The sequence below is a fragment of the Rhinolophus sinicus genome, chromosome 4 (genome assembly GCF_057876585.1).
Source record: "Rhinolophus sinicus isolate RSI-liver-muscle chromosome 4, RSI-T2T, whole genome shotgun sequence".
NCBI classification, from domain to species: Eukaryota; Metazoa; Chordata; class Mammalia; order Chiroptera; family Rhinolophidae; genus Rhinolophus; species Rhinolophus sinicus.
This window is the reverse complement of record NC_142504.1, coordinates 37,103,428-37,129,364: the sequence shown is the minus strand read 5'-3', so window position 1 is coordinate 37,129,364 and position 25,937 is coordinate 37,103,428. Positions and strand designations below refer to the sequence as shown.

The 25,937-nt window shown below is 36.5% G+C and overlaps 1 protein-coding gene across 22 annotated transcripts in view; it reads left to right on the top strand.

Moving 5' to 3' along the window:
* Positions 1 to 25,072, top strand: part of ADAM22 (ADAM metallopeptidase domain 22) — a 230,886-nt gene extending 205,814 nt beyond the window's left edge. For 2 of the 22 annotated variants that reach the window (XM_019716213.3, XM_019716220.3), the window contains exons 26-33: positions 1,950 to 1,967; positions 7,589 to 7,783; positions 10,120 to 10,220; positions 10,558 to 10,624; positions 12,880 to 12,990; positions 15,177 to 15,263; positions 21,005 to 21,128; positions 24,413 to 24,568. In XM_019716213.3, the coding sequence (XP_019571772.2) occupies positions 1,950 to 1,967; positions 7,589 to 7,783; positions 10,120 to 10,220; positions 10,558 to 10,624; positions 12,880 to 12,990; positions 15,177 to 15,263; positions 21,005 to 21,128; positions 24,413 to 24,433 (724 nt within the window). In that variant the 3' untranslated portion in view covers positions 24,434 to 24,568. Of the gene's footprint in view, positions 1 to 1,949; positions 1,968 to 7,588; positions 7,784 to 10,119; positions 10,221 to 10,557; positions 10,625 to 10,796; positions 10,956 to 12,879; positions 12,991 to 15,176; positions 15,264 to 16,585; positions 16,616 to 21,004; positions 21,129 to 24,412 lie in introns of those variants that run through there. The other 20 variants (XM_019716254.3, XM_019716263.3, XM_074340696.2 and 17 more) reach the window with 16 other exon arrangements.
* The last annotated feature ends 865 nt before the right edge of the window (positions 25,073 to 25,937 follow it).

Genomic DNA, 25,937 nt, shown 5'->3' with positions numbered 1-25,937 from the left:
TTTGTCTGAAGAGAAGACTGTTCAGAGATGTTTGTTAAAATTAAAATTCAACTTTAAGTTACAGCTTTTAAAAGTCTAATTCTTAAACTTCAGAGTTCAACTTAGAATTTTTTTTGTTTTATTTATAAATTTTAAAAAGTTATGCTATGTAAATTTTGAAAATTGGATCTTAGCTAAAACTAAAATTACCTTTCAGCTAATTTGAAACCTAAACATCTCCAATTACTAATGAAATGATTTGTGTCTATTTGTTTTAATGATTAGAATTAAAAATACATCTTTCTGTATAACATTTCTTATTTTCATGAAATTCTTTTGAGGTGTCATGTTTTTTTTCCACTTCTGAATGTATGTACTTTGCATATTCATTAAGGAAAAACACAAATCTTGGTCATACCGCAGTATCCTCTTCATAAATAATTTGAACCTAAATGATGAAAGTTTTAATGTTTACTAAACTTACTCAGAATATGTTTAAAAATAGAATGAGAATGTAGAAATTTTTAATATAGAAATTAAATTAATGAATATGATGTTTCACATCTTCTATTTCAAATTCAAAAATGGATTTAGGACCTGATAGCTCATTTTCTCATTAATTCTTCCAATTAAACTGTCTACCCCTTCTTCAAGCCTTGGAATCAGTGGGGGGAATGATGGAATAGGAAATAAGGAATACTCGTTAGGAACTAGTGGACCACTCAGGTAATCAGATTGAGAGAACAAAAAGTAAAACATTATTGTAGAAGAGGGAAAAAAGGGTCAAATATATGGTGACAGAAGGAGAACTGACTGGGTGGTGAACGCATGATGCAACATATAGATGACATATTATAGAACTGTACACTTGAAACCTATGTAGTTTTGTTGACCATTGTCATTCCAATCAATTTTAATAATAAAAAAGACACACCATTATAATACTAATCAAAAAGAAAAAACAAACATATGGACTAGAAAGATTCTGAGCTTATTCCCCCTGATAGTTTCAAGAATGAAAAATAATAAGTAACTAATTGGCACTTTTATCCTCGTGAGCTCATTACTAAACAAGATTCTTATTGGGTACACAGAATAGATTGGCAGGTAAAGGTGCTACAAACAAAATCGATGTGGAAGCATTATCTTGATCTTAGAGGAAGGAGTCTACAACTCAGTTGCGTGACCTTTTTAACATGTCTTCAGAATAACATTTAATTAGGTCAGGATAGAAAGTTAAAAATGAACTATTTTGAGTTAAAAGTTAAAAGTCACTGATGCCTCACTACTACAACCTCTAGAACACATTTTTAAGATTGGTTTATTTTAAAACTCATGTAATTTGATTTTAGAATATGGCCAAATTAAAAAAACAAAAAACTAAACTTTGAACAAAGTATTTCCAATGGGAAGTATTATTTCTTACTACTTAATGTAAGTAGTAAGAAGGTCCATAATGTAAGTAGTAGGAGGTCCATAACAGACATGTATTAACTCACTCTAATTTATCATAGTTTGGGGTACATACTGTATCCAAAAAGAAATGAATAATGATTTTTATTTTTATGAAAACACAGTTAATTTGCATAACTTGATTGTTTCATTTCATTATTTAAATCAATATACACATCGGAAAACCTGTATTTGAAATAGAGTTGACTTTCTAACATTACTATTTAGTATGATGCAATCGATACTGAGAAAAGTTACTCTTTAATAACTGAAGTTTTTTATGCTTTAAAAAATAGTTATTTGAAAACTTTGTCATTACCCCTATGATGTCACTTGTAAACATGAGTGAAATTTATGTTTCTGTGACTTTGTATTCCTCATTTTAATTCTGCATTCAAAATCCTCCAGTGGAGACCTTTCAATGAATGCTAGAGCTTTTATGTTTAGTGCTGTCTCTTAATGTACTTTCGTAGGTAACTAATTCTCTTTTTTCCCCCTCTCTTCTTGTCCATGAAAAGAAACTATCGTGAACAGAGGTATGTGATGAGAATAATCTGAACATATAACTGAAAGGTTTAATTCCTATTAGCATCTTTGGAATTCATACATGCAATTATAAATAAAGTTTACTTTGTTTTTATGCTGTAGTGATCATAAACTAATTGTGGTTTTTCATGATCTTGAAATGATAATTTTAATAGTGATGCCATGGAGTGTATTCATTTAAAATATATCTATCATTATTGAATTTTAATGGTTATTTCATCTAACAATACTTCAATTAATAAAAGTTCTTGTTTGTTACTTTTATAGTAATATATATATGGAAATTGATTTTTTCCCCATCTAAAACAAACTTCTTCTATGCTAATCTGTCACCTTTGTTTATGTTAGTTAATTAGCTTTATAGCACTCTTGTCAAATGCTTTCTGAGGGGATTTATTTTCTGTTACTGTTGTTATATCAGTAACTTCCATTCATAAGTGATAAAATTTCTATGGGCCTGGTGTTGTGGTCAGGAGACTGTCATGGCACTTGATGAGCCTGTTTTATTTCTGCATAAGGAAATATTTTCTGTACTGATTATTATTAGGTTATTTCACAGGTAGTTAAAGAAATAATTTGCATAGTTGGAATCTCTGATCATCTAGTTTACTTTTCTTGAATAAAAAAGCCCAGAAAGTCAGGCACTTCTTTCATCATAACCTTAAAATCTATGTTTAAGCAACAGTGTAAACAGGGATACAAAAAGCATTTATGCAGTTCTGTAACAATTGCCTATTTTTAAAATAAATCTAAATTAGCCCATATCGGGGTACACCCTTTGCTTTTCACATTAAAAAAAAATTACTAATGCTATTAGCTACTGATAAAAAAAAACCCTGAAAATGTCCTGGAAGTTGATAACCCAGACCAGATCTTGTACATCATGTAGTACTAGTTTTGTACACAAGATACCTTTTCAGATTCCTTCTTACTTTTCCTACTATTTTATTAAATGCCTGTGGCAAATTAGGAATAAGATGTAATAAACATGGTGAGACTTTTTCAGGCCCTAACCACAGTTTTCATTTTTTCACAAATTAAATTTATGAACTTTACTCTTCTGATTCTCCCTACGTTGTAATATAAAATTCCTACAAGATTTTAGCCATAAGCATCTATAGAGTCTCTAGGAATAAGTGGTGCCTACAGGGTACCAACTGAGATCCTGGTCAGTTAGCATAGATATTGGAAAATATTGACCTGGCCCTGGAGTAACTAACTCATCATTAACAGAAAAAGTAAAACTGAGGCAAAAGTAGTTAAATTTTGAAACCACATAGATTTCTTTTTGCTATATTTTAAACTCGTTTTAAACTGTAGAAGAGCTGGAGCCATTTAAGCTTTCTGTTGGGTAGAAGTTGATCAGTCATAATCAGAAATCTAAGTTTGATGGCTTTATTCAGTGAAAAATAGAATTAGGCTAATAAGATAAACGTTGATGATTCAGCTTCATTTCCATAAGAACTGGGGCTATAATGTAATTTAATATTGATGATTACATAAAAAGGAAAATAAAATGCCGCAAATATGTAACATAAGCAAAACTAAAGTGTGTTCTAATACGTGCTCTCGCCAGGGATACTATCCAGAATAAAGGAATTGTCCACACTACAAAAAATTAATATGTAAAACTGAATTTCTTATTCTAACTCAATACATGCATAAGTATAGTTAAGAAAATGTTTACAGTAAGACTCTCCTTTACGTACCTGATATGATTTCATGCCTCCTGGTATTACTGAGTCATCATTTCATCTATCTGGCTACGGTTTTGGAATCTAGTTCATATTTTGAGAGTTGTCAAATCTTCAGCAGATATTCATTTTATATAATTTGATTTATTTTAACACAACCTGTATTTATTTTTTGCCCTTGTCCATAGCTAATGAATCTTAGGTTTGCACAGGAATTCTCACAATGAGAAGTAGCAAAGAATGGACTTTAGATCAGGAAGTTGTGAATGGATAAATATCTTCTGAAGGATTTTCCTTTTTGAGAATATATGTTAGTGGTTATAAAGAAGATGGTAAGGCCAATAAACCGAAGCATGCATTAAGAAACATGCAATCTTGTAAAAATATCTGCAGATACTCCAATAAAGAGGTGCCTAATTTCAAATGATGCCAGGGAGTAGAAATAAGAGTTGTCCTTGCCTTTACATTAGGTTTTTCTTTGAGGTTCCGTGGTAGGAGGACCAAGGGACAAGGAATCAGAAATCTACTTGGTGGTAGGTGGTCTGGGAAAATCACTTAAACTTTCCTCAACTCTAAAATCAGATAAAATTCTTTGTAATCTGTAAAGCATATAATAAAGGATGTTATTAGTATGTGGTCTCTGAAGACTTTGTTTCTCTGACCTTCAAAAGAAAGAGGTGGATATGGTTGTTCTCAAAGAGGAAGGCAGCATTCATCGACATAAGTGAGACCCACACATACTGGTTAATCCATTCATACTGGTGAAAGAATGGTGAACATAAAAGTTTGCTTTGACCCTAAATGCAAGAACATAGTAAATAGGTAGCCAGTTTTTAGATTCACATTAATAACATAATGGCTCAGAAATGCCAAATTGGGCATAATGTTCAAATTATTGGAGAGCTCAAGCAAGTAATTCTGATAACCTGGTAAATTTTTCCTCCAGAGAACATGTCCTCAGGGTTTTCATTATATGAAGGAATGTCTGATAGGTTTAATTGTGGGCCTGATGAAAAAATAAGAAGTAAACCGATTTTTTGTTGTTGTTGTTTACAAATTGCTTAATGAAAGTTAGAAGGAGTGGAGGCTGAACCCCATACCTGAATATCACTTTAAATCTGGGCGTGTCATATTCTGAAGGGTAGAACCGGGAAACTAGGAACCATGGAGAATTCTTATACATCATGTAGTTAGAAGGATGACTATTGATCCTTTTCTTTCAAATCTTCACGAAAGATGACCTCCATAATTTTACAGTTGATGCTATTGTTTGTATTTTAGCATAATTGTTCTAGGACTTTGCAGCTATATATTTTGTAACAAGAATTACAAGTTTGAGTTTTAGTTTTCAAGCAGGCTTGCAAATAGCAATAGAATAAGAAAACATTAATTGAACTTGGATTTATAAAACACATATATTCAGCTGAAGTAGTCTCTTCCTTTGTCTGAAATGAACAACACATCATTATGATTAATGTGAAATAGAATAAACAATTAGATCATTTCTTACTGATCTGTACCTTAGGCAGAAATCTTCCCCATTTCTTTTCTCTCTCACCTGTTTTAGCCACTTTATTTTCTGCTTGTGAACCTCCCTCCTTTTTTTTTTTCCCCAACCTTCCTTAGTTTGTTTTTATATTACTATTATTTCAGTGATAGTCATACATCTGTCAGTGTGACTTGGTACACATTACACAATATTTATTAAAAGAGTAAAGTAACAATTTCAATAATAGACAACCCAGACACCAACAAAGCACTGGAGAAATGCCTCCTTCAGCATTAAGGTTAAGACTTAATTTTTTTCATTATATTCACATTTTGAATATGTACAGGATTATTAAGTTAAATTTGGTTCAGTGGACCCTTTTAGGAAAGATCAGACTTCCCTCCTAACAGGGATCCTTTCTGAGGAAAAGTAATTTAGTTAAATAAGATTTTCTTTTCTTTTGGTCATTATTTAGTAAAAAATTCATGCACATATCTAAGATATTTACGTATAATATGGCACATTTTCCCATTATAAATCTTAACACTTGTCAGGCCACCTAATGTAGTCACTTCTAGATTCCAAAATTCTATGAAACCAACAAAATTTCAGAAAAAAGCAATAAAGACTAGAAAAATAAATTCAATTTAAAAAAGTTTAAAGAGATCATTTAGTTGGTCATTTATAATTGTCTATAGGAAATGATGAAATGTTATTTTCTTGATCATGGGGACCTGATATTCTCTATCTTTACTAAAGGTAAAACAAGAGTAAATAAATAGGTTTGTTATAATATGTTATCGATATCGAAAAAAGGTAAATTTCTGTATGGTGAATATTAAATATTATTCTTGAAATCTTTAACAAAATGAATAATCATTAACATTTTTATGCATTTATGATGTGAAGAAAGTTACACATGTTCCTTGTAGAATTTTAAGCAGAATGCAGAGTAATTTCTGTATTTTGAAGACTTCATAATAGAGATAGGTAAGAATCTAATCTTCCTGGGATGATAAAAACAAGGCTGTGCCCAAGAAATTCATTGAACTTAAACTCCCTTCCAACTCTCTAACTGAAGCCCACAGTTTCTGTGTTTAGCATTTATGATGTCTGTGCACTGTATACAAGACAACAGTGTACTTCAGTTACATGGAAAGAGTGGTAAAATGTGCTCAGTTAAAAAAAAAATACTGGGTCTTATCCATTGTGAGAGGCGGTCCAGTTAAGCCTGCGCTGTCAGCTAAGTGATGCTTTGGTAAATTCCTGAGTGCCAGAACCATGTAAAGAGAAGGTGATTTGGTAACTAAGGAAAAACCAAATGGGAAAAGGAGTTAGCAAATGTGTACCTTTGTTGGAGACCTATTTAAGTACAGCTCTGTTTAAAATTCTCCATCCAGCACTAGTTTCTGGCACCTCCAACAATAGTACTGATGGAACCGAATCAAGTTTGAGATTCAGTTGGCTGCCTGGGAGCCGTGCCTTGGCAAATGACCAGATTTGCTATTGAAGAAGGAGTGCTGAGTAGGTGGTCCGATCTAAAGTTTTCTACCCTTTCTTTAGGAAAAGTAATAAAAACCTCTTTCAATCTTAGGTAATTCAAAATCGGAGCAAGTAGAGTCAGTAACAGCACAGATTAAATAGATTTTCCCTTGTTGAACCCCTTCTACAGTGGAGATAGAGAATCCAGGCCACCCACCAACTACCTATATATATCCTTCTATAGTTTCAACAAGAATGCTGTTATTTTTTTTCAACTTTGTCTTTTTCGTTTTAAATTATATTCCTTTACATATACACTGCACAATTAGATGATTATATTTTTGACTCACCTTTGAATCTTTTTGAATTTCTTCATTTCTGATAAATGAAGATTGAAATTCCAAATTGAGCAGAGAACTCTAATAAAAATTTATTTGGATTGAATTATAGAACATAGTTTAGAAATCAATCAGCTTTTTTTTTTAAGACCAATCAAGGTTACATTATATAATGTTTGGATATCATGAATAATTTATTCACCATGGTGAAAAAAAATTACGCCTTTTCTGGGCCAGGATTGTCTGTCCCAACACGTCTCCTTCAGCACCGTTTTTTGGGTTTGTTTTTTTTTTAAAGACAAAACTGCAGTTAACATCTCCAAGTATAATGAATTTACAATGAAATTTCTCATATTTTTAGATTTTTCCCTTGAAGCAAGGCTTTATTCACCCAGACTGACTGTAAAGACTTCAGTGATTGCATTTCTGATCTCTACAGTTAGAATAACTTTAACTTGTCACATTTATTAATAATCTTACGTGTGGTTATAGGTTTGATTCATATAGATCATTATCCCTACCTCCTTTTTCCTAAAATAATATTTGTATATGTCTGTGTTCATGTGTGTGTCTTGTTTTCTGACTCTGAAATGTTTATTATGCCTTAGACAGTTACCCCAGGGAGATTATGTAAAAAAGCCTGGAGATGGTGACTCTTTTTATAGCGACATTCCTCCTGGAGTCAGCACAAACTCAGCATCTAGTTCTAAGAAGAGGTCTGCTTTTCTGTCGCATTTTCAGATTTCTACCTGTTCCATCACACATTATTCCATTAGTCAGAACATTTCATTATTTTGCAGCAGGTTTGATTACTTCTTCCTTCTTTCTTGAATGTTAAAAAAGTAGTATCCTTTGTTCTTTGATTACTCTATTTCAAAATGCCATATGCTCAGAACCACTTGTTTAATAAAATCAGGCCAGAAATCCAAACAAAACAAAACTAAACAAATAATAACTTTAAATCTTGATAGAAACCCTAGGGTGTTTCAATCTTGCTCGTAAATGACTTAAGAAACTATACCTAGTATTTTATCATATTTTAAATGGTGAGCTTTATGTCATGTTTGGTAGTCAAAGAAAAAGGTTACTGTCATGCTTCAATAAAAGCATTTGTTAAAATAAATTGGTAATATGAATGTTGTGTTGATTATTTTTGAATTTTAAATATATCAAAGCTAAGCTTGCTGTGAAAAAAAGATCGCTTCTCTGTGAATCATATATTTGAATATTATGATTTTGCCTTTTATTCCTGGAATGATTGTTTCTAGACTTTATAACTTAGAATTTGGTTGCCAAATTAATTTAAGTATATTTAATGTTTGCGAGTCTTATAATAGTGTGGGTGGGGTTCAGATATTATGTATATGTCTTATATCGTAAGCTTTGATGCTATATTCTTGCTCCAGGATCTTAAGTTGTATATGACCATTTGAAATTCTGCATGCTTTATAATTGCTTACTAAAGTAAACTGATAGAAGAAACAGTTAGTTGGAATATTAAGAAATGAGACCTGCATTCACCTTGAAGTAAGCTGAAATATTCCTGTAGAAGAGTTTCTTTAAAATTGTTGGGAGGGGTATAAAGTATAGCAAAAAAAGATTTGATAGGCCTGAACATTACTTTGGGCACAGTAATTACTTTGTAGATTGAAAGGAAAATTGCTAGTTTATTGAGAACAAACATGATTTCTTCTAGAGTTCTAAATAGAGTGAATCATCTGTAAAAATGCTGCAGTGAATGTCACTGTTTATAAACAATCAGGAAGGAGAATAGAAGGAATTATCAAGATCTGGGAACTCTACCTTTGTGATACTGTCTTAAGCATGAAAGTGCTTTTACTCAGAAAACATAGCTTAAAGCAAAAATAAAAATATTAGTTTTTGCATAAGGAATACAATTCTATGGAAGGATATTTGAAAAATTTTATTCTTTTAACTTATTGGGGTTTTTTGGCTAAGAGAATATGATTTACTTAATTTTCTCAATATATAAATATTTTCTTGGTCAAATATTTCATATTAAATTAAATAACATGGTAAATAAGTGGAGAAATCAATGGATTCCAGCAAAATTTCTGTTTTCCTTTTGTACAATATAGGAATCATCCTATAATTAGCAAATGATGTTGAAAAAGTTCTAATCTAGGGAATTCATATATAATAATTGTGCTGAGTTCCATTTATTTTCATTCATTAGTAGACGTTTCCTTTTAAAATAGACATTATTAGCAATTAACTGGAATGATATGTGGAAAAGATTTTAAGTATAGCGCTATTTTCTAAAGTACTTCAAAAAGAGCAAAAAATATTTGAATAATTCCCAGATTTTAGCAAAATCTCAATGGGTTACGACTTTTAAGCAGTTAAAAAATGTATCAAATTATGTGACTCCTTCTAAGTATATGTAGTTTGTTAAAATACTTTTCTTATGTGGTACAAGGTAGGTGTGTAAACTTTGCTTCTTGTAGACAATTCATTTAGAGATGGCAGGACACAAATAGCAGAAGGGCTTAATGGTCCATGGGCTTTGTGAGACACACTTCCATGATAAACATCTCATTCAGTTCAGTTATTGGACAAATAACTAACAGTACTACATTTTGGGGGGCATATTTGTGGAGAAAATGCCAATTCTCAGAAAATAATTTTATTGTTTAAGGAAACCTAAATATTATTCTGATAAAGGTTAGCCAAGTTTAATAGAGCAAATCTAATGAAATCTCTTGGAAGTCCATGTTCTCATAATATTTGAATGGAAACCATTGCTTTACAATTAAGAAACATCTATGGTGGGACCCCATTATAGCTGCTGCTCAGGTTGTATACCTGAAATATGTTGTGATTTGCTATATGTAGTTGTTGTGTTCTAGGCAGTGTAATTGGCTTGCATTGTATCCTCATACTTTTCAATTATAAATGATTGTAATGGGGTTCCATTGTATTTGACTTTTCTTAAATTGAATGTTGTGTAATTCTGCCTTCTTCATGAAGATTTTCATGTTCTCTTCATTCTTTCATTTCAGATTTTTTCTTTCTTGATTTATTTAACGCACAGCAATGCTTAGAAATTTTGCTTACTGATGTCAAAATATTCATTTGACTATATTTTTGAACAATAGATACACATTTTCAATTTCAGGTCAAATGGACTCTCTCATTCTTGGAGTGAAAGGATCCCAGACACAAAACATATTTCAGATATCTGTGAAAATGGGCGACCTCGAAGTAACTCTTGGCAAGGTAGAGGGTGGCATTTTGAACCCATCTGTCCACATAACCCAAATTCTGTTGTCTGTGATCTCTGGTTGTAGAGGCTTATTCTTTTCTGTAAGTAATTTAGCTCTTCTCCCAATAGAGAAGAGGGCATTTGTTATGAGTCCAGTTCTTTTTTCTTGGATGGGAAATGATGGGATTTGATAGCACCAGTGCACTAGACACATTGAGAACTATACAGAGCTGTAACGCCCTGGTCTGGGTGGTGCTGGTGGTGAATTATACCCACTTGAAATACCATGTAATTAAGCATGTGACAATTATTTGTTTATATTCACATTTATCTATAAACCATCTTTTTCAGGTAACCTGGGAGGCAACAGAAAGAAAATCAGAGGCAAAAGATTTAGACCTCGGTCCAATTCAACTGAGTAAGTCTGAACTTCTAATGGAAAAAGGCATTCCAAGGTCCTATGCGGTTAGTTTGAAAAGTTAATTAACCAGCTCATCAAAGAACTGTAAACCATATCTCTGGTCTTGGTTTTGTCTTCTTAATTCTTTTTTGCCATTTAAAATTAACCATGGCTTTTCTCTTTTACATAGGCTTCTCCGCAACTGTGCCCATACCAATATTCACTGATAGTGGGGGTCTCACCCTCACTGCAGGCTTTTTCCTCCAGTAACCTGCCATTGTGGTGTCTTGGTTCCGTTTCAAGGAAATTATGATAACATTCCTTTCTTCTCATCACCCGGGGTCCAGCCATTTCAGAGGGGTCACCCTTCCTTTCCCCAATATTGACACAGCCTAGAAGCCTCAGGGGGAAATTCCCACTGTACTAGAGCATGATACTGCTCACAATGGAAACCACTGCTCCGGGGACTTCATGGCTGCACTCTAAGCATTCTCTCAGACTAATGGAATTAGTTTCCCTTTTAAATTTTCCTTCTGAGGACATTTTTAAAAGGGCATTTACTTAAACTTGCTCTTTAATGGAATCATTGTCACTAAATGCAACACTCTTTGTTTTGGATAATAGCCACACATTTTGTTTTTCTTTAACTGGGGATTTAAGTCTTTTATAATAAGGTAAACACCATGCACTTTATAAAAAAATTTGTTTTTCCACTTAGTAAAGTATAAGCGAAACCAAGCTTCCTCAGACCTTTATCTCCCATCACGGAATAAAACATATCCTTTGCGATCCTTCTGGACCTTGCCACCTGGTTTAAAATAACCATACTTTTTTAACCCACCTAATTTTTGTTTGTTTGTTTGTTTTTTACTGATGTCTCACTAGTGCTAGCTATAATTCCCAGGATCTCTATTGCTTCTTTATGCCTTAATACTTAAGAAATCAGAATAGCAGATATTTGTTAACTGCTTGTCAGAGACTTACGTTAGCTTTTCCATCATATACCCTGCCTTTTTTCAGTCCAGGACAATAACATTGCCCTGAAATTTGGACCTTCCTGCTGATGGTATTGTCTTGTAAGTGGCTGGTCAAAGTTTACTAGAGGATATTTTACCGTAGAGACAATAGATAGGTTCAGGTGATACCATTGCATGGTCCAGAATGGCATCATAGGACTCCATCATGGATAACTAATCTGTTAGAGTTTATCTTATACATTCCCAAAGCACTTGGATGCTTTAGGACTCACTGTGGATAAACTCTTCTTGGAATGTTGTTTGATTTGTTTTGCATGAGGTCACCTGGTGAGAGCTCCTTAAGCTTATCTCGCTTGCTCACAAGAGCACAGATAAAACTGCAAAATATTCTTCAGAACTTCCTTTGTGTACTGTTTAGTATTCTAACAGTATTTCCTATGACAAGCAAGGCTTTGAAAAATCCTAACTGAAGGGGGAAAAAAAAGATCCAACATTATATTAAAGCTATGAGTTTAGGACCCAAACAATACTTGGTGTTTAGCAAAACTCATAACAATATTTACTAGAGTAATCACTTATTTTTTAAAAATTTTCTGTAAAATTCTCACTTATGCGTTCAATATTGTGATACTACAAATAGCCCTTGAGAAATCTGGCCTGTGAGATAATTAGGTTATATATTTATAATATTTAGCAAGATATAAGTGAATCATCTTTGTGAAGAAGAAATATTAACGACTTCCTCAGATTTTTCAGACTTTTCCGATTTCATTTTTTACATAACTCATATTACCTGAATGGAGCGAAATCTGTGAAGCTGACCACCGTCTCACATTCTCACACATTTTATTGTACAGGCACACTATATATATATTTTTTTTTCTTAAAAGGAATACTGATACACAGCATATCAAGAATTATGTTAATAGATTTTTTATAGATTCCATAGTTGTTAATCCCCTTTGCTTCTAATATAACAACATCAACTGCGTGACTTTGTGAGGAGCAGAATGACCATGGAGAAACATGTCTTTTTTATTTTTAGATTAAGAGGTATTACCAGGTCCATTATTTCAACATTCCTTTTAGTATCTCATCATCCCAAAGGATGATGAAACATTGGGACATGAATTAAAAAATACACCACAAATGCATACTCTGCTAATTAACAACATAAAATGTCCTTGTTTAATGTATTGTTTTTCCACTCAAAGCCTTTGCATCTTCCTTACTGTTGTACATGATGTAAAAAAAGTTTTTGGCTTAGACTTTGTATTATATATTGTCTTTTTACAGGAGGGAGCCCCAAGCACCTGAGCCTGGGCACTCCCTCGCCCAGACAGTCCCATCCCAAGGCATAAGCCCAGGGGGCTCTGACAGCCCCCAGACAGGGAGTCTGGATCACAGGTCAGTCTCCACCTGCCCCTTCATTCTGGGCTGCCACTTAATCTCCCTCCAAGTCCCTTCCTTGGCTGAGAACAGGCTCATTTGATCTCTGACTGACCCCCAACGTCTGTTCAGAGGTGGTCCTGGTCCAGCCAGCACCAGCTAATTTTCCTCTGCCTTTCCATCCTGGAGAACACAAAGAGCTCTCCTATCCTGTCTAATGCATTTTTTTGCATGTTGCGCTACAAGCCAAGTCAAGCCACATAGGCAGGTTTATAGCAATTTGTCCAAGTCCCATCACTCTAGTCACCATGACCTAGAGCTATAATATTAGGAAGCCCATGTGAAGACACTTTCATGGGCAGATCCCCAGAAGGAACAATTGAGAGCTCTCTTCAGTGACCTCTAGTGAAGTGATCACAGCCTTCTGAGATGCTCCCTGAGACGGCGGAAAAGGTCCATCACGTGCAAGTCAAGCCACATAGCCGTAGGTGTCACGGAACGGCCGTGGCACCAGTCCTTGGAGCTTCTAAGATTGTCAGTGAAAGGAATACATGTCTCCTCCCTGAAGTGGCCAACTGCCTGTGGGTGATTCAGTTTGCTGTGTGGCTATGTTTCACCTGATAACAACTGCATGGGCTTTTTCTACGGTTTTCTCCAGGCCAGAGCATTCACTAGCTCTCATCTGTGGCTGCACTTGCTTTTTTGACTTTTTCTTTGTGTTCAGAGTCTCAGTGGAAATCTTTATGCAACCTTTACTTGGCTATCTCTGTGAAAAGCACAAGTTGGCAATAATTGTGGCTAAAGGCAAAACTAGTGTGAGTTGTTCCTGAGTCAGGAAACACTGTTTTAGCAAAAATGGTCTTCTAAGCAGAAAATGGTCTTATAAGCAGAAAATGCCTCCAAACCCTTTTCTGAGGAGGGAACTTCATAAACTTATTCTGTGGTGTATGTTGATTATAGGTAAAAATGAGGGAATGGACTACGGAAAAATAATCAAATTTGTTTATATAACTATGGAAATGTAGTCTTGACTTAAGTGTGTTTATAAACTAAAACTAAATATGAAGGAAAGAAGCAAGACTTCACCACAAATAGTGTATTTTATAATTTTCCCTGGTTTGTTTCCAAATAACTTTAAAAGTTTTATAGAGCCTGGATCTTCATTGTGTATGATATCTCTAGGAGTTATTTTATAAATGAGAAAATTCAGTAAAATCTCCAAATTCTTCCAGGATTAAAGTTGTTGAATCTATATTTATTTTACAAGGGCAGATTCTAAGAGGATATGCTTTTGCTTGGCTCCCAGGGTAAAAAAATCGAAGGAAACTGGCAAAGAAACCACAAAACTTGTATTCCCGAATTTTAATACCTTTAACATTTTCCTTTGTGCATTAATTCTGATGGAGACTTTGCCCATCAGGGAGATGCTAAAGAAGGTCATTATTATGCACTGGCAGTTACTCGCTTGTTGATCAGTCACTCAGAAGGCAACTGCTGAGGGCCATTTCCTAATGGAAACAGGAACACTTTAGTCTGGGGTCCACAAAGAGGAGGAAGGCACATTGCATCTGTGCCTAAATTATTAAACCCTGCTTCAAGATTACGGAGGCCTGTTTGGACCACACTTAGTGTGCATTGGGGCTCCAGGATGAGAAGAGCGGGACCTTTCCTGCTCCTTCTAGAGCCAATTGGAGTACCTTTCTTGTTAATTCCAGTTTGGGATCTTCTATCAGGAGAAAGACCGAGTCGGTGGAAAGTCTTTCTGTTTAATTGTTCTTGGGGTGTTATATGCCCAAACACCAGGTTGGAATTGCAGCCATCCGAATATTCTCAGAAAGCATCATTATCATTTGAAAAACAAGGAGCCAAATGAGAGGTGGCCTGGAAAATGCCACTGGAGGTGGGTGAAGGGGACTGCTGATGTGACTGTGATTGAAAGAGAGCTTCTGAGTCACTTCGGGAAACCACTGGAAAAGCTTTCCTGAAATACGGAGTACATTCTAGAATGCCTTGAGCCTTGTTGCAGCTGAGTTGATTCTGATGTGATTATACAGATCGCCTCGTAATCAGCCAACATCCATCCTGGTTTGTTTGCCATAGTCACTTGCATTTGGAGGGTGAAGAACATCCTTGCTGAGCTTGTGCTGTGTATTTTCAGATTTTCTATCTTCTGCTTTCTTTGTTCCTTCCATTGCTTTCTGCAGGTATTTAAACCCATGGTTCAAAAGAGACTATAATGTAGCTAAGTGGGTAGAAGATGTGAATAAAAACACTGAAGGACCATACTTTAGGTATTTTATAAATAATTTTATATCCTTTTCAAACTCTCCCAGCACATACAAATACTGTAGTGTGACTGGCTCTCTAGCTTGTATCTCTCAATACAAGTTCCCAGAGGTGGAAAAGGGTCCTTGTTTCTTTGCTGCCTTTTGATCTCTGTTTTTGGCTTCGTGAGCAAGTCTAGTTCTTTTCTGAATGTTTCAAATGAAGCCATTTGAAAGGGTTGCCATTTAGTGCATGTTCCTATCACCACCTTGAGCTTTTTAGTAGCTTTCTCTTCATTTTATGCTGTGTAGTGTTCTGTGGGCATGAAACATACTTTCCACTAATAAAGAAGCACTATTAACCTGAGCCATTTAATTTCTAGAATTGAGCAGTTCCATAGTGCATTTTTCCTACTTACTGCCTTAAGAGTGCATAGTGCATACGAAAACTCACGGAAAAAACATGAGAAGTGACTAAATGCAATGTACTAGAATTTTACTTTGAATAAAAACAATGATTTATGTAGCTTGAAAATTATTGAGAGAATATTGGCCACATGAAAATGTATGGAATGAGTTTAGTTTTTATTGTTCAGCACAACCATTTTCTACCAGAGAAGGGCTGCGCTGACAAGTGTTTTATAGATTTTCAACAAAGCATCTAAGGAATTTATTATTGCAATAAAAATGTCATTGTCTAACACTTCAAGTAGAACAGGAAGCAGATTGGAAACATGTTCCTGATTCAAAAAAAAAAGCAAACAGGGTATCTGTGTATTTTAGAAACTAGCGAATTTTCTCAATTCACTACAGCTCTGTGTAACATTAGCGGTCAGAGAGAATGTCCAAGAGCTCTCAGTGGCATTTTTTTTTTTTTACTCTTTATAATGTCAGTGTGATTTCCTAGAAATAAATGTCCACTTTATATCTGACTACTTTGTAACAATTAATGTAAAGAAGAAATATACTCAGTGCTACCTCTTCTGAATATAACAACAGTAAGGCTTTCAGATTATTTATTGCCATGACTTGGGTCAACATTTAACAGATATAAAAATATATATGTGTATTTAACTCTCAGCACCCATATAAGGTGGACTTTCTCTTCCTGTGTACCATTTAGTTTAGACGTGTATAGTTTGAGAAAATGATTAGACCTACCTTCATTTTAATTTGATCCATACATTTGCATATGCCCCAAGGAAAGCATAACCCCTGCCTGCTCACAAAAATATATCCTGCTTTTATACCTCACCTTTCCCTCCTGCCCTGTCCCTTTGCTTCTACCACTTCTCCACTGAACCTCATACACATACACTCACATTCAAACATCCCACCCTCACCTGTAGCTCCCAAGATGGCCAACGTCAGGAAGACAGGTAAGATGGTTTTGAATGTTATTTGGAATCTTGGCTCACCTGCAGTCCTATTTCTCTTTTCTGTCTTCCTCAGGCTTGTGGGCAGATTGTAATTTGTATCCACCATGGAACCAAAACAGAATGCCTTTGGTCCCATAAGGATTAGGGCTTTTATACCTAAATGAACTTAGCATTTTTGCAGCAGCAATTTGTGAAATGGTACCCTGGAAGAGTTGATTCACCTCCCCTGGGTGAGCTGAGTAGTTCATGTAGCTCCCAGAGAAGAGTTCACATTTCTTAAAATCAGCACCCAGGTCTGCCCAGAAGCTGCAAGACTAAACGCAATTTGGATGGGGAAATGCTTTAGCACCCCCGGTTGCACGTGCAAAGATGCAAGGGCAATTTTAGAGGGTTCCTTTAGCTCTTCTTTTAATATGAGGTGTGGGTTCCTACAGTGGAAAGTCACATTAAGAATTCATTATTAAATATCCATATTAATGTTTAAAGGCTAGATATAATTCAGTGGAGGGCCATAAGTTATCTGTCATTTTGGGAGTTGTTAAGGGTTATGCTTGTCAGACTTGAAAATCAACGCAGAATTTCTGATATTCGCAGAATCTTTGAGACACCCCAGGGCTTTTAACACAATGATTCTAATGCAACAGAGAGAATTTTATCCACTCTCCATCCAAGGCAGGCCTCACATAGGAGGCCCAAAGTGCATCCACACCTGGGCTTATGCTTTGCCAACCCTGTGCTTAAGCTCGGGTCTGCTTCATCAGCTGCCAGGTCATTCAGGATTACATCTCCTGCCAAAACCACCAGTGAGGCCTAGGGTCATTTTATTAGTCACCTTGTGGTGTGGAGTTTGTGGCATCCTTATCAAAATGCAATGGGGCCTTTGTGACTGTAGCAAACTGGTCCAGAATACAGCCCAACATTAAAAATAACAGCATCCATGTCACTACGAAGAGTAAAGCAGATGCCAAAAGACTGAGTGATCAGACTGCCCCAGTCGGGCTCCCTTACCCAGGTCTCATGACAGTGGTTGCTCCAATTGTTGTCCGCAAATATTCAGGACATTGAGAAGGAGCAGGTAACGTCAGGGCAAGAGCATTATCTATGTCCCCACACCTAGATCCTGGGGGCAGTTCGGCTGGGTACAGTGCTTTACAAGCTCTTAGATAAGAGGAATCCTTTGTTTTGGGTATTATCCAGTTGATCACTCACTTCTTCAGTGGTTTTTGAGTCTATTTCCATGACCTTATGGAAAATGTAGTAACTGAAGAGAAACTATTAATAACTGTCGTGTACTGAATGCCTGCTGTGTAGCTTTTTTTCTCACATCATCATGAGATGTAGGCATTCGTATTCCCTTATTATGGATGGAGGAAACTGAGGCACAAAGAGTAACTCAAGGTAGCACAGCTAGTAAGTGTCAGAGCCAGAATTATGAGCCTGGCTCTAGCTGACCAAAAACTGTTCCCTTTCCATTTCAGGGTAACTACTTAAAGATAACAGGGTGGATATTTACTTACATCCTATCCTAGGAGACTTTATAAATCCTTCTGAATTAGGCTACTATAAAATTTGCATATGAACACAGCCAGGTGAATAAGAGGTGGATCTGTGTCCCATGTGTGTGACTGGCCTGGTTTTAGACTGTTCTGGGAGGTAGGGGGAGGGTGGGGGGCAGAACTGAGCTGAGACTGGCCTTACAGGCATAACTATTAAAGGCCGGCCCAGAAAGTCTGTTGTAGCCCCAAGATACACCACCATCCATTGGCACACAAATGCACTTTATTGTGTAATTCTAAATGGCACCCACTATGGTTATTATGGTTTTTTAAAACGCAGTGATGATAATGGTTAGCATTTGCCCAAAGATTACTTTGTAAGTGAATGAGCTGGGCTGGTGCCTGGTTTTCAGTGAAAGCCAAACTGGAACCATCAGGCAAGTAGCCAGGGTGAGAAAAGAGCCTGGAGGTGGTTTTGAAGAAATGTCTTTCTTAGACATTTGTGAGAAATGTTGAGTTGGTTTTGTTTTCCCTAAACTGATTTCCCCTGCCTTGTTCTCCTATTCCGACTTCAGCTCTGGCGCCCTCCATGCCCCCAAACCAATCCCCGTTACGCTGTCACACTCTACCCAGCCTCCAGGACCCCAAGCCCCTCACCTGACTAAAACTGTCCTGCTCGGCTTTTCTTCCCCTCAGGGTCTAAAGTATCAGTTCAGTGGCATGTTCATGTGAGAAGCAGTGTATGGGCAATTTCTTTGGGGTTCTAGAGAATACCTTCTGTTTTGTTTTAACTCATTATTGGCTTTGGTCATGGAAAGATATTTGAGAGGAAGACTGGACTTTCAGCACCCCTCACTGGGGTGGCCTTGTACGCGCACAAAGCTGCTTATTTGGACTCATGGCCAAGTGAATGGCTGGCATGACTCTGACGCCATAAGCTAACAGCTCATGCTATGAACGTACATATTACAGCAAATTAAACTCGTTTTGCATGATCCCCTAAAGTAACTGAAATTTGGTTATTTGTTTGTGTACCTAATTAGCTTTCTTGAATTTGGATAACTTAACTGTAGCAATTAGGCTAACAATCCGAACCCAGGTTAATAGCCCTTGTTTTAGAAAGATGTATTTAAATATCGAAATAACAAAAGTTTGTCCTCATTCTACACGTACTGAATTTGTTTACTAAAGATCATAGTCCTATTTAACAAATCATTAAGGTTTGAATTAGAACAAAGTGCAGTAGTATGTTGCTTTAACAGTGCATAGAGGATTTGAAGTACTAATAGTCTTACTTCCACTCATCTGCCCCGCAGTGGAGAGCAGGGACACAGGAGAAGTCAAACAGCTGAAATATTCTAACAGTTCACACTAGGGAATGGTCTTGGACATTTCCCAAAAACAGAGGAAACATTAAGAATTACAGGTTAAAATTAAGTAAACTGAACCACTCTTGCTTCTTAAAATTGAGCAAGAATGTTCATTCTATCTCAGGGTTTGTAGGAAAAATTATTTTAAAACATTAGCTTGAATTCAGGGTCCACAAAATAGAAACTGATTTGGAAATGACGGCAGAAGCAGAGCAAAGGATAAAAAATGGATGAGTACTAAAATTTAAAATAAGGGAGGAAAAAAAAACCACCCTTATGCTGTTGTGTGCAGTGTAGGTTGTGATCTTCCCTTACCCAGTGTTACCCCAGCACCATACTCCCGGGCTGAGTCCGTCACTCACAGGATGCAGGTGCATCCCTACTGAAAGAAGTACTTGTGATCTAACGTGGCAGTGTAACCAGTTCAGCGATATGGGTCGTTACCACTTTGCACCAGGCACTGAGGAGTCACAGATGTGTAGTAGTGGTAACATTTATGAATGATAGCTACTGCCAAATTATTACGTTTAGTTTCCATTGATATGGTGTAAGTTGCTACTTTTCACTCTCAGGTATTCTTTTCACTTAAAAGACAAGATGACAAAGAATGGGCTCTTCCAGTGTGCTCAGCTCAGTCACAAATATTACCACTGCACGTACAGAATCAAACAAGGACAGCTTAATACACCAAGAGCTTACGCAGCAGCTCTTTTGTATGGAATATCTCCAAGAGAACATATCCAAATAGGAAAGGTGTTTTGTTTTAGTTTTCGTAAAATTCCAGTCAATAAAGTGTAACCGCCTTATTGACATGACAAGTGTACCCTACGTGAGTTAGGGTATTACCCTGCTTCTATGGCTTAGAATCCTCCCCTGTACAGAAATGGTGATTGTAGGGACTAATCAGACCATTTTTGTATGTTCTCATCAGACTCTGTTTGGCTGAAACTCTGCACTCGTTACTGCTTGCATGTTTACTAATTTCTTATTAAAACCTCTGTATTTGCCTTTGTTCTTTCACAACTAACACACTGGCCTCTGAATGCATGACTTCTGTGTGACTTAGCAACCAATAAATGTATCAATTGTATTGTATTTTTGGACCTTAAAAATATGGTTGGAGTAACTGTGCTAAAAACATCGTTTACGTTAAGTGGTAAAAATAAGGCGGAATGTTGATGTGTTGTACACTTAATTTACCATTATGAGCTCTTAGAATAATTGTATCCCTTCGCCATTTTAGCTTTTTATCTATTCTATAGGAAAATTATTATTGGCTTTCTAGTTGAAAAGTATGAGTCAGTGTTCTAACACTTAAACAATCAGTTGCAGTTTTGAAATTAGGAAGATAAAATGCCAGCATTCCAGTGTTGTGAATGACAGATCTCCCAATAGCTAAACCTTTGTAGTAGTGGCTATGAAAGGAAAAGTCAGAGGAATTGTTCTGAACCCAATTTTCAGATATTTGCAAAAGATACTAGGCAATCACATAATATTTATTTCATGTGTTCTCAACGTCTCAGGACTTTATCTCCTGCCAAGTCTCCTTCTTCATCAACTGGGTCTATTGCCTCCAGCAGAAAATACCCCTACCCAATGCCTCCGCTGCCAGACGAGGAGAAGAAAGTGAACCGACAAAGTGCCAGGGTATGTGAAAGCTTCTTCCATATGCTCACATCTTTGGTCATTGTTATTTCTGATTCCATATTTTAAAAGAGAGAGAGCCCTTTTTCTTTCTTTCTTCATAGCAAATGAAAAAAATTACATTTGAAAAATAGAGGATTCTTGGGGCTATGGGTCTCAGATTTATATTTGCACATTAGTGTAGTTACAATATTGATAGATTCTAGAAATATTTGGTATATATTAATCATTGCTATATATTTACATCTTTTATTATTCATTGTAGTTAATATATTACAATCTGGAATAGACAAAACAGAATGTATTTTGCTTTATCAGGTTTTTAATATACCTAGTAATGCCAGAAATTGAGTAAACGAGGCTCATTTCCATGCCCAATTTGCTTAGATCTTTCACCAGCTAATAACCCCTAATAGGATTTTAGAAGTAGGAACCTGTGACAGAAAATCAGATCAATGTCTTGCAGATGGGCGTAGAATTTGGAAAAGGGATTTTGAAATCTGTAATATTTATTATACGGTGAAATTTAACAACCTTTTATATATTTTTGAAAAGCCATATTTCAAAGCATACATGGATTTGATTATTTTTATAAAAATATGATTCACTAGAAGTTTCATTTAAATATGAAATCCTCTTTTACATTTTAATCATGATTCTAATCAGTCTCACAACGTTCCCAGAACAGATCCATTATCTGAAATTGGAGATATAGTCGAGTTTAGAGAGGCCGACCAGACCTCAGAGACTTAACTGAAAAGTAAAACTGAAGAATAATTACCTTTTTTGATGTCCTGGCTTTGTAGTGGTGAGTTATATTATAATGTTGATTTTCTCAGAAATAATTTTGCAAGAAAGTAAAATAAAGCTTTAAAAGCCTGGACAGATTCATGTGCTAGTGGACCTGGGTTCCTGGGCCTTTTGGTTTTGAAAGTTATCTCAGAGCCTCTTTGATCCTGAACTTAAATTATGGGGTTCAAGATAAACATGGATCATTCCAATTTTAAGTCCATCAATTGGGAGTTAGTAAGAAAACACCACTCATGAAAAGCTGATTAGATCACTATAATCAAAAAGACTTTAAAAATAATCAATGGTGTTTTGATAATCATACAAAAATTACCTTTATATGTTAATATGGGAAATAGTAAAAGATGGAACGGAAGAAGATAACTCAGATTCCCAGCATTCAACTTTCAGGTCTTAAAAATAAGACTTGTTAACAGGCATCCAGTTGTGCATGATATGAGTATGTGATAATGAAGTCTAAGGTTCTGTCATTCCTCCCCTCCCCAGAGATTTGCCAAAGTATAACACACCCCTAATAAATTGTCTACACTGATGCTTTGCTCTTTCTAGTCAGGGACATTCTCTCAGCTGTTGTCATGCTAGGATGCAGGTTATTGGAGATTTTCCCACATGAGAACTCATGAGAAAGATAGCTCATGGAAGAAATGGCTGGCCACAGCCCCTTTCCTGAGCTGAGTAGGACTACTATGAAGACTGTAGCCTCTGCGACAGTTGTGTGAAAGGTCTGGTTGGTTCCATCCACCATGGAATATTCCCATGAGCATGTGGCAGAATCCTGCAGAAGAGGCAGCCCCTATGTCTGGGCTCTCTATGGGCTATGGAGAATCGAACAAGCAGATCTTTCTATCTGCAGTCCCTCTGTTACAGTCATCCAGATTTGGCCAAGGTCATGCTTTTCCTAAAAGTGATGGCTTGACAATTCTTTATTCCTTTTTCCTCACTGGGATAATCGTCACAGCAGGTTTTCCCAGCGTCAGTCCTTTGTTCCTCTTTTTTCTGCAAGCTGTCACTTATCCTTTATTCTTTATAACCATTTATGCGGAAAATGGGCTCACTGCAATCTGAGCTCTTTACTGTTCCATACCCTCATCTGAGCATCCATCCAGATCTTTGCTCCCTCAGGCCCCCTGCAAACTCCCTGTCAGCTATTCATTTTTCCTTGTCTCCACCAATAGGTGTCATCCACACACAAAGGTCCTCATACTTGAGAGACTTAATTTCAAAGGGTGAGGAGATGGGTGTCGTTTTTAAATGAAAATGACGCAGAAAGCTGACCTGAAGTAGATAATATAGGTTGCTTTATCTCATTTCTGTGAGGTAGCCACCACGGGCACTCAGAACAAGGTTTCTGTGAAGATGAAGGGAACATAATGAGTGAACGTATATAAAAATATCCACTCAGTCGTTTAGCTATTTCTTCTTTTTCTTTCCCAGAAACTCATTAGGTGTATAATGACATGCCCAGATTTCCAGTAAAGGAATTTGGATGGAAATTCGATGCAATCTAAGTCATACTTAGGTTTTCTTTGTTCATGTTTATAATAATTATACCCAAATCCTATTGTCTGGAAACATCTTGATCTTTTTTTTGGAAGGAAGGATTGGCCTTCCTTCTCTGGTGAATTGAGTTGCATTCAAATTTATCTCGTCAACGTTGTTTCCAGTCCCATTAAGGCAATTACTGAACATTGTAGACATTAGGTAGGTAAGAGCAGAGTGAATATGAAGAACTGATGGCAGAGGCAAGGAAAGGGAAGAGGTGAGGGAATTAAGGAAGTGACATCCTGCCCTGGAGGCATCATTGTACTCTGCTACGTCAGCTCCTGGGAGAGCACAATTTTCGGAGGTAGGGTTGGAATTGAAGGATATGTAGCCTGGTCATTGGCCCAGGGCAGTGCTTTTTAAGTGGGTGATGGTGGTATATAGCATCAAGTGCCTTAGCCCTGAGGTCAGTGCTTCTCAGTGCTGGCTGTACAGGGAAGTTTCTAAAAGGCTTTTAAACTATACTGATGCCTGAGTCCCACCCAGAGAGATTTTGATTTGGTGTGCTACCTAGGCAGTGGGATTTTTAAAATGTCCCCGGATCATTGAAATGTGTGCAGCTGAGTTGAGAGCTACTGCTTTAGCTGGCTGTATCAGAACCCTGGGGAAAGGAATGCTGTAGTTTTAAAAAAATGTTTCATTTCATCTGAGACACAACATTTAATTTATTCAGAATTTTGAGTAACATTAAATGAGGATGTCAAGGTTTTTTGTATTAAAAGATGGTGGTTGTTACAAAGGTTGAGACACAGGTTTAGAGGAAAGAGAGCTGAAAGTTAGAATGTTTGTTTTATCCGTGTATTAGACTTCACAAGGGTGTTCATCCACAAGCATGTAAGTATGGATGGAACCACCAAATCTTTTTCATCTTCATAGCTCATAGTATGTGTTTTCTGCTTTTACAACGTGCAATTTTGCTTTTCTCTGTTGTGCAGCTATGGGAGACATCCATTTAAGATCAACTGTTTACATGTGATACATCGAAACTGTTTACTTCAACTTTTATAGAAACCCAGCCTCACGGAATCACTGCAAATCTATCTGCTCTTCAGATGATATGAAAACCCACTGAGATGCCACAAAGGAGAGGAAGCCGTGTCACATCTAGATGCCTTTTTTTTTTTTGTCATTGGCTTAGGATTTAACTGAACCATGAAAAGAACTACTGAAATGTTACACTACAACATGGAACAGTAAAGGTACTGGTATGTTAATGGATAATCTGCATGACAGGTATATGTAGAAATATCACTAAAATTAACTCACATGACCCAATGTAGCAAGTTTCCTAAGGGACAACAGTGGATTCAGAACTTGACATTCTGAAGCTCATCCTCACTGTAGACAGTAATCTATGTGCATGAAACTTCTGTTTATTGTTTTCCACATTTAAGGAAACGACATCCCATAATAGAAACTAGCATGCAGGGCTAAGGCATTTAGGACTTTTCTGCAGGACTTAAAGCTTTGAGAGGCCAATATCCCATATGCTAACTTTAAACATGTATTTTTATTTTTACTTTTCATATTTATATCAGCATACAAGGACAATTGTACATATGTAAACATTTTTTAAATAAAAAAAGCAGCTCTTACACACAGTGTATTTTGCCAAATGCCTAAAAACAATCAGTCACAGTCAGATTGTTGTTATCCATCCAATGGTCTTTAAAGATGATAAGCAGATGCTGTACATATATTACTCAGTGCTGTCAGTTGTGTCTCTCCATAATTGGTGTTTGTCCAAAACTTTTGACATCCCTTGAAACTGTGCATAGCCTGGAGGCAGTTTTATTAAGCAACTAACTGAACAAGAGAAGACACGCCCAGCACAACTTGTGGCGCCACAGCTTGCTGGGGCCGGAGTCCAGTGGTGCCGCTGCTGTCCTACCTGCCTGCAGGACTCCTGGGAGGCCCCCAGCCTGTCTGCTTTCCTTCTGAGGGCCACGCAGCTGTCACAGCAGCTGTTGTCTTTCAGCGGCAGAGCACATCTGCTAGTCCCATCCTGCAGATCTGTGAGGCCACAGCAGTCCATCCAGCTGAGATGAAGCAAGTACACCAAAGACACACGAGACCATGGGCTGCTCATGCATTGGTGGCTTCCAACTTGCCAATACTCTAACCGTTTGTGGCTAAAGTTTTGTTCTTTAACAAAACTTTGTAACCACCCTTATCTGTGAAATGAATGACTTGGTTGAATCAAAACAACTTATACACTGTTTATTAAGGATTTTTATCATTAGTGGGATGCTTGGGTTCCAACAGGTCATTGTGCACTGACTTGGAAGTGAGGCGATAGAAGGGTCTACCAGCTGGGCTAGGAAGCCTCACCAGGCCACAGAGGGGGAAACCTAAAGCTCCACGTGTGCAGTGACTGTGATGGTACCCAAACAGCAGGCAGGGGAAAGAATCTGATGTCTTCAACTGTCTATTTTTCAATCCATAGAAAAGGAAGAACTC